At 37.6% G+C, this 19,308-nt stretch overlaps 1 protein-coding gene across 3 annotated transcripts in view; it reads left to right on the top strand.

Moving 5' to 3' along the window:
* LOC115442728 (furin-like protease 2) overlaps nucleotides 1-19,308 on the top strand; it is a 306,129-nt gene that overhangs the window by 216,025 nt on the left and 70,796 nt on the right. For all 3 annotated transcript variants that reach the window (XM_030167873.2, XM_037436542.1, XM_037436541.1), the window contains one exon: nucleotides 1,195-1,529. In XM_030167873.2, coding sequence (XP_030023733.1) covers nucleotides 1,356-1,529 — 174 coding nt within the window. In that variant the 5' untranslated portion in view covers nucleotides 1,195-1,355. The remainder of the gene's footprint in view (nucleotides 1-1,194; nucleotides 1,530-19,308) is intronic.

The raw sequence follows: 19,308 nt of genomic DNA, 5'->3' as shown, positions 1-19,308 counted from the left end.
GCACTGATATGGATTCGATATTTAATCGTGTAGTCGATGATGCTGGTAATTTGGGTCACAGGAAATATGCGCGACTTCTGAGAGGGCGGGTGAAGAAAGTGTATGTTAGTGTTTAAGCAATTATGCAGGCCGGCATGACTGTGCCGACCGTCCAGAGATGCTTGTATCTTTGTTGTTGTTGTATAACTTATGTAATATCATTCTCAATATGTTTATTTACTGAGAAAAATACACGTTATTATGTGTGCATGCTGTGACAACTTAAAGTGTTGTACATTGAATTATATTTTTTGTAACGATTTTTGTATCCATGCTACAATGTAACAACTACTGTTTGTCCAAAATAAAGAAATAAATAAATAGATGTTAAGCTAAGTGAAGTGAGACCACTTTGTCGAGCTTAATTAAAAAAAATTCAGGCGAAATAAGTATACGATGGGTCTTCGATTTTTTACAAAAAAATCTGATGTATAACTTTTATATGTTAGGTATCGGAAATATTACATATTGATATATGTATCGTGGAAATAAGGCTATGCCAGGTAAAGGCCAAGCGAACGGGCACAGACAATTGCGAACTAGCATGAGTAGACGATTCACCGAGGTCATGGGATCCTGATCGGAAAACGTCTCACTTATGTTAGCTCGCGCTCGTTCTCAGGGTCTGCACGCGGCTTTGCAAGATGCTACTGTTCTTACCCAGTTAACCGTAAAAGCAAAAATGTAAAACCGTTATGTACGGCGCGATTCCGCCTGAAGAATCCGGCATCCGCTCGCGAGGCGGACGTCAGATAAATATCCAAATAAATTTCATAAATATTTTTGATATATTCACGGTCAGGCTTTCCATGCTATACTTGCGTGGATTATCTGGATTATCTGTGGATTTCCCACGGTATTTTTTTCAACTTGTTCCCGTTTGAGCGTCCGCTTATAGCGTTTTATGTCCCATTTCCCCACCTTTACCCCTCTCGTCACCATCCTGAGCCGAATATGTTTATCGCGTCTCGAATTCCCTTTATATTCACGCCGTTCGTTTCAAAATCAAGTAAAATAAAGCGGCCAATGTGAGTGAAATTACCCTTTGTTAAAATTTTATGTCTTCACTTTACGCGTACGAATTTGCTAGTAATTAGCGTATACCTTTCAATTTAATATGAGCCTTGAGTATCTAATTTGATCGTTTATTTTCAGATGACAGTGCTGGCGTCGGTGTAACACGCGTGTGATTTGAGAACATACGACCTGGACATTCTGAATGACTGTCAGCTGACGGCCGGTGGTACAAAGCGCGGTCGCGTGTGTGTGTGTGCGCGACAGATGCGGTTGTGAGTGTGTGAGCGAGTGCATTTGTCATGGTAAGGTCATGGCGCGCGCTGGCGCTGCTGGCGGCGCTGGTGGCGCTGGCGGGCCCGGGGCGGGGCGAGCGGGAGGCGCTCTATCACAACCAGTTCGCGGTGCACGTGCCGGCCGGGCCCGAGCACGTGGATGACATCGCAAGAAGACACGGATACGTCAATCATGGACAGGTGAGTGGATTACTCATGATGAATTTTTTTTTAGGTCTTGAAATTGCGTATAAAGTATTATTACAAAAAAAATGTTGCGATACCCATATGCAATGTTTCTTAAAGGCTTTTTTGCGTGTAAGAGGTTAGGCTAAGTGGAAAGGTCTTTTATCAATAAATATGAAGTACAAACAAGACAAAGATCCGTACATACAATCAATAAACATTCCCATTACTATGTTTAAAATACCTAATTTTAAACACAATTGGTAACAAAAGCAATGGACATTGTGGCACATGTTCGATAGACGAAGAATAATGGTGGTGCTAATGTTGAAGCACTGTTACATAAACCGTCCATCCCACGCACATACGTCAACTCCTGGCCAAGTTCCAAAGTTGGCGAGCTGATGTACCTCTTTGTGATTGCGCGCCGCCCGAGTAATGGTCCATTCTAACACCCCCGACTCGGGGCAGTGCACTCTTGTTTCAACTTGTTATTTTACTTCTTATTATAAATACAGAAGTTTGAATGTTGAATGTTTGTTAGAACTTAGAAGTAAATGCAGAGACCGCTAAATAGATTTGGATGAAATTCGACCTACATATAGATAGACTCTAGATAGACTCTATAGTCTACAGGCTAACTACTTATTGCGGAAAATTGGGTTGTGATACTTTTATTTCGAGACAAGACGTTTATGCGACCGGAGACAATGGCAACACATAATGTTATATAAATTTATAAAACGCTGATATCATAGACTCGTAGTCTCGTGGATGCATCTTCATTCAATCTTATATCGTGGGTACGAAGAAGTAAGTAGGGTTTTCGTTTACACAACACCGGGATCCGAGAGTAATATTTGCAGTTCACTTTCTTAAGGTGCAAGATTCGAATAAGCGAACATCTTTTTACAGCTGTCTTCGCCTAATTGTTCGTTGAGATATATTTAATAGATTTGATTAATATTTTCAATTGACTATTTTTAGTTATTTATACTCTTATTAGGTATAATTGCGCTGATCACGGCACGGGCACGTCACGTATGTTTATAAACACCAAAGTTTATAGGGCATGATAAATATTGTACTTTATAAATATTCATTGCACGCTAGTTTGTCCAATATCGACGATTGAATACTTCGTTACGATTTGAATATTAATTCGATTTTCCATCGAATAATTCATGTAATCAAAAATGTTTCATTTATTTTTATAGAGTTAGTGTATGGTTTTTATCTTGATACGGAAAAGTGTACAAGGATATGAGAATGAGTTTATTTCATTTCGATAATTATTAATAATTTTATGACCTATTGGTATTAAGAAATCAACGAAAAAACTATTATGTTCAAAAGCACTAAACACAAAACAAACTACTGTAAGCGAGTAGTTATAGCAAAAACCGTGACGCCGAGTAAACCACCGCTAGGTAAGACTGAGGGCACAAAAGCCATTAATCACGGGAGAAAACTTAATTGGACGGCCGTCGGACAGACAGACAGTCACGCGACGAGGTTTGATATTGTTACCGGAGTGGTCGGAAACGCCGCTTGTCGGCTGGCATCGTCTTGTAACAACTAAGGACTAGATACGAGATTACGTGGAATTGTTAGTTTAACTGTTACAATTTAAATAGGCCGATAGTCGCGTATTTTCTTTGTTGTGTCGTAAGGTTTGTCACTATGTATATAAATTTGATGTAACATTATTTTATAGTGCTGTACAACTTATTGGGCAGCGCCGATAAGAATTTACTTTAAACGAGGTGAACATTGTGTATCTACTAGTGTTTTTTGAACGGAACAATACTAATTTAAATTCCCGATTTAGGAATAAGGTCCAATCAGTTTTGTAGGTTACTTATTTACGCAGCCAATAAGTTAATTAATGCTACAATTAAGTTTCTAAGGTAAAGATTTCTTATGTTTACTCGAATTTTAGACTTTGAATAAAACAGTTTTTAATTTTTCTCCCGATATTTTGAAGGCTTTGCAGTGTTCATGATCACGAGGGCGACTGAGGTGTTGATCGTCCGATAAGTGAAAGTAAAAATATTTACCTACATATGACAATTATACAATTTTGTGTGCCTTTTCAATACCTCGATTTCATAGAACATCCATAAAAGAATCTAAAACGAAACAGCATCAACACCTAATAATTCTCATAATTCCTACGACATTCAGCAATATTCCCGATGTTTATTAGCTGCATATTGTAGGAAAAAATAAATATAAACGTCATTTTCTCGTTGGTTTCCTTCCTCGTGTCGCATTTGTGTTGTCGGCGCTTTGATAAACGATCACGATCTGTAATGGACCTTAGAGATTCCTGTCTGCCGTACAAAGGATGCTTAAGGAACGTCTCAGATCTGAATGATGCATGATGTAGTTGTGATTGTAGAGATTCCATTGAAAGCGTGCTTTATATATTTATTACAATATTACTGTTTTATACAGAATTATATATAAATTATAGGTTTTCGTTGGCAGTCTTATTACTATATTATGATCCCGTTCCACTTGTAGATGATTGCCATGGCTTTGAGTACACCGTACAGATTTATTGACATAATTCTGAAGATTGTCTCGATTGTCCTTCATTACGTCATGGGATGGAATATACAAGACGGAAAATGAGTGCATCAGTTGCGCGTCTGTCTTCAGCTTCGTGGATAAAATGTGTGAGTGTGTATGTGTGCGTACGCGCGTGTGTGTGAGTGTGTCTGGTAATTGCCGGGATATAAAATCGATGTTAAATCTACTATTGAATATAATGTTAAAGTCACTTTGCTAGATTGTATAAAAAAGTAACAGAAATTCAGTATAACCAGCGTTTCTTTCGTTCGCGTAATCTATTAAAGCTGTTCTAGTATTCATTTCTTACTGTTTCCAGTATAGATTTTACGACGCTACAAACACAATTTATGGTTCAATTCGAGTAACGTTTCACGTTTGGTGCAAATTTATTTAAACAATCTGCATTGTGATCGATATCTTTAGCGTAAGTGGAGAAGTGGAGTATTTTAGTTTTTGTTTTATAACCCGATTCCTGCCGGCTTCTCTTTGTAATATATTATGTACGCAAAGTATTAATTAGTTATTTATTATAAATATAATTTATTTTATAATATTTATTTTTATTATTTAAAGCATCATGGGCTAAACTCTAATGATTGTCGGCTTCCCTTTGGAAAATTTCACACTTTGCCACTAGTAGTTATGTATTTATGGCGAGACGACTGACACAATAGGGCCGGCAGGGACTGGACGCATAAAGTAGCTGAATGTGCTCTGTGGCGTACCTTGGCAGAGGCCCATGTCCAGCAGTGGACTGCAACAGACTGATGATGATGATGTATGTATTTGAATGATTTACAAAAAAAATTAAGCTTTACCTAAGAAACGAATCCAAGGCCACATCGATTTACAGCCTAGGCCGTTTCACCCTAAATCACATTTGATGTATTTTTCATATCCATAAAAGTTTTGATTGATACACGTTCCCAATATCATGTCCCGCGGGACCTTGAGACTTCCAAACATCCACTTTTTAACTTGCCCCATAAATCATCATCACACATTCAAACTGGAGAAACTTCGGCCGTTCCTTTCGCCACTTGAACGCAATACGAATATCATGGAGTTTACGAGTCGTGGTGTGGTAGAACGCGGGACGGCGGAGTTTAAGGGATGTTATGAAATTGATGGTAGTATTTATGTTATTAATAGAAGTTTGATACGCGTTCGTATTAATTGTTTTTTTTTTAATTTTAATATGTTATAAAGTGATACTTTACTATGATATAGTTCACGTTTATAAATCAAAAGTTTTATTATTATGAAATAACATTTGTATATTTTTTACAACATTTTTTTACAGTGAATTCTAAATATTCCGGTGTAAGGTGTTATTGCTAACATTTGTATCACTCTCAAATTTTAAAAGTTTTGGTTCATATTCGTTTAATCAGTTTATAGTATATACAGGGTTGATACACGAGAGGGGCATTAAATTAAACCACGTATACTATGTAATATTTTCAGACCCTACACATAAGATCATTTAAATATAAGCAGTAGTTTAGTCACAGGATTTTTTTTTAGTTTTTGCTTATTCAGAACATGATGTATCTGCCCTAACAGCTGTCAGTATCTACATATAGCTCCTTATCTAGGGTCATGTACACCTAGGGTTGCCAACACTCCTGGCAAAAGGCGATCCGATTTTAAAATTCCCTGACTTTAATAACGTAGTAAAAATCTCCCGGAACTGGACTGCCTCGCCGCGCCGGTCGTTATCGTACCGCACGCACTCAAGTCTCTTACCCACTCGGTTTCGTTCGGTGTTTTGTAGTGGTTGTGTTCCCAAATAAACTGAACGATGACAAGTATTTACTGAGAGAATAGTGTGAAATATCCAATTTAAATGCTACTGCCGAACGTGTTTTCAGCATAGTTAATAAATTACAATCAAAAGTCATAATCGCCTTAATGAATCTCACGTTAAAGTTGACAACACGTCATGTAAAGATTTTACGAGTTTGCCGTTTATAATTAAAAGACATTCTAAGCTGCTCGCGGTGTTAAACAATACAACTTTAAGAGGAAAAAACATTAACCTCAAAATAGCTTTTATAAAATTTCATACATGTGAATAATCCATACCTACCTAAAAAAATGTTTTGCTTCTCTTTCACAATAAATTTTCGATTTTTATTAGTTTTTATTTCTCCCGGATTTCAGATCGACATAGCTGACAACCCTATTTACACTTTAAGCCATTCGTCCTTGGAATGTTAGCCGGCTAAACTAACACGCGAAACTCGACCTATTTCTCATGTTCATAAGGTTGAGTTTAATTATTAGAAGAATTCAAAACAATATTGTTCGTCGATATAATTTTTGTGTTAATAACAATGGCGGACATATCGAAAATACAAAAATTTGAATAATAAGTGATGTGGCTTATGAGTGTGTAATTACTGATTAAGTAATTATTGCTGTGTCCATACCAATTTACCTACTTGCATACGTACATACAATTTAAACAAATACGCTCCGCTTAGTCCGAGCGACGCCGCGCGCCCCGCACTCTCCCGCTGCCCCCCGCGGCGAGATAAAAACTCAAAAGACATTTTTTGTGACGTTGCCGATTGTTACGCAGGTCAGTATAAATATTTATACAAGGTGTTTGCATATCACTCTGATTAAACAGTTATTTAAGTTGTATGAAAAAAATACTTTTGTATTTTTCACGCGATCTGTTTTTGTGCTATTAGGTATTAATACTGAGCATGTATAATATACGTGGTTTAATTTAATGCCCCTCTCGTGTATCAACCCTGTATATAGCTTTATTACATTAATTACGATTTGGTAGGATAAAATATAGTACCGCGACTTTACAAATTATTTAAATGAATTATATTTTACACTCAAATCTAATTACAAATTATATCAAGATAATAATCTCGAACAAGAACGGACGATATTTTGTAAAGAAAATGTAATAAGATTAGTTACCAAGAATTAGGTACCGGGGCCAAATTAAAATATTAAGGGCCAAGTTAAAATATTAAACGTTAAGCCGGGGCAATGAATAAGTAAAGTAGATTAACGGCGACGCGCCATTAACCAGTTTTACATAAGAACTGCGAATTAATACTTTGGCCTTAATTGCTTCATTGACGTACACGGGTAATCCGCACCAACATGTAGATCGTATAGAGATAAGGGTGGAAATATTGCCGGCTTGAATAATTCATGCGGCGGTCCCTGAGGCCCGAGGCCGGCTGCATCGGACGGGTTGTAACTTTTTATGACAGCGACTCGGACATTTGAAGAAGTTTCCTGGCGCGGCCGTGGATCCGTATCTTCTATCGGTATCCCGCATTCCCGATGTAAATGCCTATTTATGTTTATGTCGCTGTGGTTATTGAAAATGATGAGCATAGTTTAGTATTATTAGTTTTCGTGGTTATTGAAAGAAAATATACATAAAAAATCAGTCCGCAGCAAAAGGTTAAAGAGGCGAAAATCAATGCCTTTACTTTGCGTAGTACTGACATAATTAGTTTTAGTTTTCGCCCTCGACTTTGATTCAGCCATGTTTCCAATCTTTACAGTTTCCAATAAAGTTTACAAAGATATCGTAGCGTCAATAAAAATATAATAACAAATAAGCAACGGAAATGTCACATGTCCAGAAAAAACTGTTGACTACATCGCGTCCTTCCAAATTAGATTTTTATATCTCAACACGGAACCGATGATCGGGACGGATGAAATTGAATTCGGCTCGGGCGCTTACTCGACGCGGACGCGTGTCCGTGCCCGTTAGTGGCACAACTGGCAGGATTGGGTGCCTCCATGATACATGCACTCTTTAATACAGAGTGATATGACAGCCTTGGTGGGGTAGTCATATAGGCATGCTCTGAGATCAGGGATTCGACTCTTGGGGCGGGTAAAGTGATATCGTGTCTTTTTGTTGAGTATCAATCATGAGACTGTACTCGATATTGCAATAGACTTGTAACACCTAGATGGGTTTAGTACTTAGCAATGTAAAAAGCGGCGATAGCCTAGTTGGATGTGGCACGGACTGCCAAGACGAATGTCCGCAGGTCCAAATCCTAAGGGCACTTACTTTTCTAAAAAATCATGTGTGTATTCTTTGTGAATTTATCGTTCGCTTTAAAGGTGAAGGAAAACATCGTGAGGAAACCTGCACATCTGAGAAGTTCTCTATAGGAATTTCGAAGGTGTGTGAAGTCTACCGTCACTCTCCGGTTTGCTGCTTTTTGCATCCACTCGCTGTCTACCCTCTTGTGCAAGTCGTCCCGCCATCTGGCCAAAGGGCGTCCCACGCTACGTTTGCCAAGATGCGGTCTCCTCTCCAGACCACGCTTACTCCAGCGGTTGTTTGTTTTGCGACATATGTGGCTAGTCCATTGCGACTTCAACAAGAACTGTTAAACTGTTAAAAAATTTTTGCGTTCTAATTAATTTTCGCATCAAGTTTGAATATTTATTTTGGTCCATGGATTTTTGGACTTTCTTCTTTGGCTTTGTGACGTGTTCATTATTTTTGTATTTACTTGGTCATGAATGTCTCACTGTTGAGAAAATGTCTCTTCTCATAGAGACTGTAAACCATAATAAAGACATTGGAATTTCCTTAGGCACAAATGATTGTTTTACGATACTCGTAAAATACTGCAAAATATTTAATCAAAATTTTATTGTAGATACTTTGTTAAACAAAACTAATATAATTTCGCCTAATAGTTGGAATCCACATTGTAATAGCATGTTTAATCGGAATTTTTGACGGAGTTGGTTTTATGATGGTTACCATCTGGTTTGTTTAAACTTGCACCGATGCGGGACCGCTGTGGGCTTTTTTATTTAAATATTAACTATTACAGTTTGCGAAGCCAATGTTACAATAAATAGGAATTTAATTGTTGGAAATGATCTAAAATTACGAAATTATTAAAATTTTGTAATTTTAAATTAGTTGGCATTGGTTTTTAAAAGTTATGATCTGAATTGTGTTGTAGTGAAACTCGTCTGAAATAATATAATACAAGAAGAATAGAAGCTACATTACTCTTATGTGCTAGAGTTTACTTTATCCCGGAAAAAACATTTAACGCGAGCACAATCACTAGTAAAAACTGGTTACTAATGAACGTTTTCCGAACGGAACTTATCTAGAAAATAGATTATTGGTGACACTATTAAACTAACGTTTCGGAAAAGTTTCTGTACTGTTCCATATCATAAAGAAACATAACTCATATAATCCGACTATTTCAAATACTGTGATCTATCAGTTCAGGACTGTGAACGCGGCACCCCACTCTTGCCGGCCGGCGCATCTAACATGCCACAAATCACATTCGTAACGCGTGTCGTCGCGTTATCGACTGTTGCGCTCCCTTTATGACGTGCACAATATAACTGAAAGCGTTTGCCGTTCGGGACTTGCGAGTTAAAGTTTTAGTGAAATTGTTGAATTTGTTTTATTTTTGTTTTGTGAGGTTTTTGAATGTTATCAAGAGTAGATATTTGATATCCTAGATGCTCGGAATTAAAATCGAAATTTGATATAAATCAAGTAAAAAATTATAGCCAAGAAAATGCGTGCAGTGTCTTTCCATTATCTAAACAAACGACGAAGCCTAATTGCAAAATGGTTGAGCGCTAATTGAGCCTCGGTTTTTATATCAAAATAAAAAAGCGTTTAGACGCTTAATTCGCGGCGGTAAAAAAGCGAAAATCGGTATTTCGTCGTCCCCTGCCGAGTTCGAACAACTCGTTAACGAAAAGGAAAAACTTCCATAAAACTTTAATTTGATACGTAAAAACGGTCCGCGATGCGAAAATAATAGTTTCCACTCAAGTTTTTTATGGCGCCGTGACGCGATGTGACGACGCGCCGCTCTCAGCGCAAACGCGCGTTTGTTACTTGTTTCATAGTTTAACTCAGCCGTAAAATGTTTGCGAAAAGTGAAATGTTGTTCATTCGTCTCTAGTTCGGTGTTTTTTACGCGAATGTCAACTATTTTATTATTTACGTGTTTCAGTGTAAGTATTCGTTTGCCCGTAGGTGCGGTGCTTTGTAAAAGTCAAATGGGATGGTGTTTGCAACATAAACGTGAGCCCGAGGAAATACTTTATTACCCGTACATTTGTGTGACATGTTTATTTAGTTTTGTTCGTGTTTTAAATAGTTTTGATGTTTTTCGCTGCATGTTGCGCTAGAATGTTGCATGCTGATAAACTTGATTTATGCTTCGCACTGAAATCTATTCTACTTTAATGAAAGATAACTTATCCATCAATTTTTAAATCTTTACAACATATTTTCAACCTACAAACTAATACAATACAGTTTAATTCGCAATGTTAATGTGTTGGAACAAATGAGCGGGAACTATCACAACAGACGCCGCCGCCCCGCACTCGAACCGAGTCTTGAATAAATCTTGAGACGCGTGAGTGTGTGAGCAAACCTACTCCGCGCGGTGTGAACAAACAATGTAGGGCCCGTCATTGTCGAGAGAGTGTTGCCAAACACTCGCCCGGCTGCCGCACCGACCCGGCCCGGCCGTGAGCTGTGTTTGACGTGCTACGCCAAATCGACCTTTAAGAGCACTCGCTCCTTGTAGTCTTGTAGGGGCTATTCTCGAAAAGCAGATATTTTTTATTTATAATGATATCAGGACTGGTTTATTTTCCCGCTGCTGGGTACGGGCCTCCGCTTGTTGCTACTTAAAGATATCAGGTTAGATTAGTGCGGGTTGGTAGAGTATATACTTTAGGAATTGTTATTAAGAATTCTAAGGTGCCGTCTTTCAAAGTTACAGCCAACGATAATTAACATAGAATATACACATTACTCCGAAAAGTCCGATATACGTGCCTTGGGTTTTGAATCAGTCGACATTTGTTGTGGTAGTCTGTTTTAATCCCAACTAGGCTATCGTCCCATTAAAAAATATTTTCAACCGACTTCAAAAAAGAGAGGTTCTCAATTCAAGTGTTTTTTATATGTATAAAAGTTAGAAAATCGTCGACTTTTAGAATTACCCCCCCGTCTACATACACCACACGCAGACACCGTGTCGTTACAACCACACAGAGCCGACACAGAGGCTTACTTGTGCTCGCTGTTGGAACACAATGGGATGCCTCACACGTTTCCATTTACACGATGATTAAGGATGTTTTGAACATATTATTGTAAGTGCTCAGTTGTGGATTGTGTTTCAAGGGCCTTTTTCTACGTTGACATAAAGGTCAATAGGAAATGACACTAAATTTGATGTTGTGCGACAATTAGAATAATCGTAAGGTATATTTCAGTTGGAATTATTAAGTAATATTTCTATTAGATATGAGTTTAGTAATGAAATCACTAAGAAATATAAAACATGGCGCTTCGTAAACAATATTCGGAAAGTTTTTTCTCAATGAAATTATTCATAACACGATACAGTTCCATTGACGGCGCGCAAGTTGCTTATTCACGACCGCTTCTGAATTTATTACAACAAAACTTCATCTTGTAAGTATTCAGACGTCGTGTGTAATATTGCCAAACGCTAAAAACGCGCTATAAAAATGGTCTACGAAATTGCAAAAACAAACTTGAATTTTTTTCGTTGTTTTTTTTTTTTTTATTATTATAGGCACTTATTCATCCGAAGGTTAGATCACGCGGTGCGCCCGTAGAGCTATTAACGTGGGGTCTAAGTGTTGGACGTTAATCGTTTTATTGTCAGCCTTGTTGACTCGTGGTTTATTGTAGTTGCCTTTTAATGGTGCGATGGTGCAAGTTGATGAGTTTTGATGTTTTATTTTTTTTGCGAAAATAGCGGTGTTGTCTTTATATGATTTTACGAAGGTATTTTTAATAAGCGGCGATAGCCTAGTTGGGTGTAGAGTGGACTGCCGAGAATGAACGCAGATTCAAGTCCCAAGGGCACACATCTCTAAAAATGATGTGTGTATTCTTTGTGAATTGTCGCTTGTTTTAACGGTGAAGGATAACATCGTGAGGAAACTTGAATACCTAAGAAGTTCTCGCAATCCGCGGGACGGTATATAATACAAGGCTGATAATATTATGTTATTATTAAGGTAGAATAATATAGCGGAATGCTGCATGCCGTATATCATATTGGATCGCATCAGGGATTACCAACCCTGGTTTATTAACAGAAACTTTTTCATTTTGTGAATTGTCTCCGTAATTGTATATTCATTTTAAAGACTGTGATTTTTAAGTTGAATATTAATTGGACCAGCGCGGTATGTCATCGCTCGCAATCGTTTCCATTACAGACCACCGGCAATAACCCTATACCAGCACTAAACGTTGCGGGTTTACGTTTGCGTTTCGCGTCACGTACATTTCGTCGATGGCTCTCCGAGGAGACCCGGCCCACCCATCCGTTTTATAAGTATTCAATAGTGTTCCCTGTTTGTACTGCCGAATCCGACACATTCCACTCAAAACGACAGTTTATGTTGTCGATTTAACATGTTCAAATGGCGCGAAATTGTCTGTCGTACGAGTTGTTACTCACAAACATATTTGATTCAAGATAGCACCTGGACTGATATACATTTAACGAAACCGTTAGAGCACGTCAGTAACAAACGTTGACTTGGAGAGTGAACATGATTTTGATTTGTGACGTCATTGTATCATCACGTGACCCAATTGCACCAAACTAGTTGCATTGCAATTTCAAAGGAGTTATTGTTTAAAAATACGTTTCGTTCGTACAGTTTTTGTTCTGTAAATTATAAATTAACTGATGAAATATAACGCTCGTTTCGTGACGGTAGTAAAATAACGTTATTACAGAAAGTTGCAAACAACCTCTTTGTCTTTTTAAGGCGTAGCTTTAAAGCAAGTTTTCAACTACAAACTACTTTGGCAGTTGCATAAAGTTCCGCCGTGGAAAGCATAATGCACAATGAATTTCATTTGGTACATTAATAAAGAATATGTGTACTATTTAAAACGAACTACGAATTATATCGCGGTTTTTTTTGTTATTATTTTCTCTCGACATTCCGAAGACTGCAGCCTTCATGGTTACGGGGCGGAAATACCGCGATAAAATTCTTAAATAGTTTTATTTCAATGTCTAACATTCGCGTAAACAAATATAAGTAATTAATATTTGTACTATTTATTTCTTTCAATCTCAATACAATTTCACAGATTCAAGTCTCAATAGTTTAGTGGCGTAATCGGCTGCAAATGTAAAGCAAGTGCGTTTTAAAGTTAGAACAGCAAAAAATATATTACCCATTCAAAAACACACCTGAAATATTGGAGGTTAAAAGTGTCCGATACAGAAATAGACTTGTACCTTATAGAGTGATTGTGAGTTATTATAGCGTGCTATCATTATTTACGCTTCTTCTATAACTTCAACGATAAAAAGTTAAAGATATGTCTGTCACTGAAGATTCTCTATAAAAATTGTGGAGGTATGTTTTTTTATATACACAAGAACGGCAAAGTGACCCCACTACACCTGATGGTAAGTGGAGTTCAATAGAATGTCGCCTGACGAGAGATGATTGGCCCTCGGCAGTCGACACAATTATGCCGGCCTGTTGGATCCGGATATACACACGCTGATCCCGGAGCGCGACACACTTACGTGAGCCACTATGACGAGTTCTAACAACTTGTGTATGGTGGACGCTATCCAGGCGGATATAAAACATATCCTACCACCATCAAAAAGGTATGAGAAGTCTGCCAACCCGCACTAAGCCAGCTTGGTAAAGCCCAGTAAAGGTCAATATATAATACATTACTGTCATACTAGTTATATACCTATATAATATGTTAACCTATTATTCTGTATAGTAATAACCGAGTTACGAGTGAAGTTAATGGTTTTACTTCCAACAATGAGAACTAGCGGCGTGCGGTTTGCGAAATGGGATCAATTTTGCCAGCCCATAATTGCCGTATTAATTTGTCAAATTGCTTTTTATAAAAATTACCCGTTGTTTGCATTGCGACAGGAAATGGAAATGGGTAAGTTAGTTTTCTGAATTGAGTAGCAATTGTTTTAGTACCGTATGACACCGTGAAAATTTATGCTGACCTGTGGACATTAGGAACACGTTATTGTCATTTTATAAATGTGATAGACGATTTATATATGTGTATAATGAAAGGTTCATTATAATTTATAGCATGGAAAATATATACAATAGTTTTTAATCCAAAATATTACTTTCTCGAGAAAAACTTCGACCGGTAAAAAGCGGGTCATAAAAATATAATTGACACTTGACAGAACGCTGCCTATTTAATCTATTTACTTCATAATATATTTTTGCACTGAAACATTGTTTATGAAACTAAGTAACCATTATAGAGCAATGAAGGGAAGGCGCCCGCCCCGTCGGCGTCGACTTAATTTGTAGTTTCACATTTAGTGGGTGTTTGCGTCGGCTATTTTCACAATAATTATACTTTATAGCCGCCAGTCGGCTTTAAGTGTTTTATGTGTACGAGAACTTATTTTTATATTGACTGAATGTCCTGTTCCGATTGAGGAATTATACATTTTTTTTATTATTGTTGTACCTTTAGTGCGAGAGTCACGGAACAAAATTAAGGTGGTGCGTTTCCTGTTTGGAATATTAATAGTAATTTATTGTACTCACGCAATTTGTAACAGTTTTATTTAAGTACAAAAAACAGGTAAGAAAAAGGACAAAGGCGTTTAATAATTAATTTCAAATTTGTAACAAACATTAGCATGGACTAAGAATGAAACCTAAAAACTAGTTCTATAATAAATGGTTTCTTCAGCTCTTTACACTTCTTTCAAATGGCATTACCCGGTTGAGGTCCCTCGTAGCCTCTTATACGCTTTTAACCTCATTACATATAATGGGACGTACAAACAATGGCCTACGTTAACGTCTACCGACGTCGCGCTACGTTACCGCGTCATACCAGGTCAACTGTGACGCACGTCATAAAACGTCGCTGACATTTACAGCAATAGCAATAGTGTGTTTACGCTCAGCTCCCGCGCACAATGCAACATTATGAGCCTTTGTCTGTATTTTACATTGCATTAATATCATTGCGTGATGACAGAACATGGATAGAAAGAGAGGTCTGTGGCATTCACGACACTTAGAATAACAATCTCCTGATTGGTCTAGATTTTAGAGTCTTCAATATCTTAATCTTTCGAAAAAACGTGTTAGTTTTCGTTTATAAATTCACATTTATTGTCCTGCAATGTAATTCACGTCCAAATGACGATAACCTCGTCCGGTATAACATAATGTCACGTATATCGACGAAGTGTGCACTAGTTCCGCATCTACCTATCCCTTCGATGACAAAAGCATACACCTACCTATAATATTTTCATCTCTACATCACCCAAATGTTGACTGGTAGAGAATGCCTTCGGCATTAAGTCCGCCTTTATACATTGATGTATATGAAGTGTAAAAAAATAAAAGCCATAGTGTAATAACGCGCTCTAACAAGACCCCGAGCACGCACGTAGACATCCTTGCAGAGGCTTCGTTCGCGATCTTTTCAAGCGCATAATGTAATATTCCATTTTGAATGGGCCAATGTGACAGGTGTGTCGTGCGCACACTTGGATTCCAACTATGAAAAATGCGCCCCGGCTCTCACAAGAATTACATAATGCAGGAATGAATGTGTCAGCGCACAGTGCCCTGTGAAGCTGGCAGACGGCACGACGTGCCGTACAATCACGAGACTACAAAAGTGGACATCAACGGGAGCCCCTTTAGAAACGCCCTGCCGTCTGACAGCGTAAATATATCGCGGGACTTCGGTAAGATTTTTCCCGTTTGAAATATAATGCGTTTCGGTTTTGATGTTTTGGCCGTGGAGATTTTAGCACGGATAGGAGCAATCAGAGAACAGTGAGAGTTGCTATACAAGTAGATTAAGATCGACTTTCACCTTCTGAGGGAGTGATCATTCTATTTATTTAATGGATTTTTTTTTAAGAATTGACCGTAGCAGGAATACTAATAACGTCATTAGTATTATTTGATTGTTAAAATAAAACTGAAAACCGACATTAAGATGAATACTCAACTATAAGGTTTCCAACCTTATTCAAAATGTATCTACGAACTCCTATGCCATAGACTATGAACGCTGTTACCTACACGACACATTCGATTTTTTGAAAACATATATATTATATTACTCATTCCTTATTTTAAAAATCCGAAACACATTTCATATTGTAGATAAGCAACAATTCGAAAAGAAACATCGTGCTCACAATACAGTTACGTGATTCTTTGTGCCCGTAATAAGCCGGGAATATAAGCCAGATGTTTGAGGGGGGGATGGAACCCTAAAAATTTCATATAAAAGTGGAGCGGCAAGGCAATACTTCACGCGCATGTGTTTATTATGTCTTCTATCTGGGTAAATATGATTTTCATTGTACGTAATAAAGTCATAATAAAAGCGGTCCTGCGTGGGGGACGGAAGGAAGGCGGACCTTTCCTGCGGGACGTCGGGATAAAACCGGGAATACGGTAATGGTGCTCGCGTACGGCGTGCAATAATGGGGCTTCGTTAAAAATTGTGTATCGGCAACTTTGTGACGTACTCGTCTTGCTCGTGTTTGTATGGTTTCGGTCTGTATGTCGTATCGAGGATGGTATTGATTTCGCCGAGTAATGTGTCTGGGATATGGATTTATTTCCCAAATTTTAATGAATCATCGTCATTAGCCATATGATGAACATAGGCCTTCCCTAAAGATTTCCAGACGGCTCTGTCAAAAGCGACTTCAAACTATGCATTTTAATGAATACTTCGGCCTAATGATATTTATTCTTTAGTTGTCCCACTCCGCCCCATTCCTGGCACATTATTAACCTCACACTTATGAACAACTCTCCTCCTCCTTGTGTCGATTCCCAAATTCTTTCCTAAATTATCTTTATTCAAAGAGAAACAGTCCTTCGCGCACGATGTCGTGCCACCTGGTCCGGTTTATGCGACATGAACCGTTTTGGCCACATTAATGTCGAGTGTGATGCGGATCTGACATCTATCTAAATTTAACATAAATCGATATATAAAGCTCTGAAACTATATTTTCGATGATAGGATGCGAGCCCTATGACTTCATGCAGCGGAATACACATGGCAAAAAATGAGTTCCCTGGTTGCAATAACCACCCCTTCAGGGGTAAAGGCCAGATGTGCAAAATAATCTGCAACACGGTTTATAATTTATACTTGTTGATTAAGGATTATAAATCTATCCTGAGCCTATAATCCATATCTATCACGTACTAATAACAAATGCATTACAAACGATGTATCAAATATTAATAAATCACTTAAAGTAATCTCTTCCCTCGCAGCAACAATGTCAATTGAGTTATAACCAGTAACTTTCCAGGCGGGTTGGTTACGCTGAACATAATTTTTTGTCTATTTTCGCTCGACCCATATCGGTCGGCGATTTATGGGCACGCCTGTTCCGATACAGCGACACGTACAAAATATCAATTTAGTTATTATATTTTAGTACATAGACTGACATTTTCATCCCATTTAATACTGTAAAGAGATGAGCAGTATGATATGTTGAATTTCGTAATAATAAAATGATTGGTGATAGGATATAATTTATATCCGCCCGGATAGCGACCATCGTACACAAGGTGTTAAAATCAGCCATAGTTACTCATGTAAGTGTGTCGCGTTCCGGGATTAGCCTGTGTTTATCCAGTTCAAACAGGCCGGCATAATTGTGTCGACTGCCAAGGGGTAATCATCTCCCGTTAGTCTACATTCTACTGGACTCCACTCCTCTTACCATAAGGTGCATTGGGGTGATTGCCGTTCTCGTATAAAGAAAAAACTTAGTTTGCCCGCAATATTATCATTTATACACAATTTATACCCTATTTTGATCGATTAAGAGTGCCTATCAAAACCGCCTCTCGTTGCAAATTTAAAATCTCCTGTGTGTCTTACGTGTTGTTTACATCGACGCTATATTGCTAAAGTGTGTGAACATAAAAATAAATATGTGTTCAGGGGATATTTTAATAATAATATCTCCCGTTTTACGAGTCTGCGGTCCGAGTGATAGCGATTGTCTATTTTTTTAAGACTCGAGAAAAGAGAAATTATTAAATTTTCTATATGATTAGGTCTAAAATTTGGAATGGTTGATTGATTTATACTATTTATAGTCAATAATATTGGTAGTTATTTATTCATTATGGTAAATAGGTTTTAGAATTTGTAAAATTATAAGTATAAATGATTTTTACCAGTAATGTATGTGTTGCCAATATTTCACTATTTTATTCAAGAACAAGATATTTTTACAGGACTTTCACAATCTTACCTTTTCTAAGAATATCAACGAGAAATCGCCAGATGATATCTGTTTTTCTAACGGTCAGACCGTCTCATTTAAAGTAACAGCGCTAAATATAACGCGGTTTTAACATCTTTGTATAACGATTTTCATGCAGTAATTAATTTGTAAATACACATTATGTTCGAGAACTTTCTTTAGCTCACATCGCGACACTAAAATATTCAACTCACCATACCACTTTGAAGTAATCAAATCGGTAATAAATTACACCGTACCACATTGCCTAATGCCTATAAATTACCCACTTCATGTTGAAACTTTGTTCGGCCAAGTTGCTTATGAAGTCTTTGTGAACCCGTAACCTCGTTTCGTGTTTTAGTGACCGTTCTTTGTGGGAACATGTCTATAATGGGTTTTTAGTTCGGCTCTAGGTCGTTTACAGAAAACTAGCATAAGTCCTTTGTCGATTTAGCATTTCTAATGCGTGTGTATATTTTGTTCGAACATGCACATGTTGAATAAGGAATGTAATTTTAATGTTTTATGTTTATAGGAGTAAAATGAAATTTATTACCATGCGGTAAGATTTGTTATCCCTTGAAAACAAGTGTTATGTCATACGGCAGTATTTTTTTCTCTTCGCCGCGTATGTCGATCGCTTATCGCGGGAACTGTGAACGTATCCCGCCGTATTAAATCCTATGAGTATAAACATGAAGGTAAATACGTGCATCAAGCTTCTAAGGCATTCCTTAAGGTTTAACGGGAATTAAATTGACCTAATTTCGTTTGACCTCCTTTGTCGAGTGGATAATCGTGAAATGTGAGCGTACGCGTTCAAATTCCTCTGAGGGAGCTGATTTTGA

Source organism: Manduca sexta, chromosome 8 (assembly GCF_014839805.1).
Source record: "Manduca sexta isolate Smith_Timp_Sample1 chromosome 8, JHU_Msex_v1.0, whole genome shotgun sequence".
Classification (NCBI taxonomy): Eukaryota; Metazoa; Arthropoda; class Insecta; order Lepidoptera; family Sphingidae; genus Manduca; species Manduca sexta.
The sequence above is the reverse complement of the archived record's forward strand: the minus strand, read 5'-3'. Positions and strand labels throughout refer to the sequence as shown.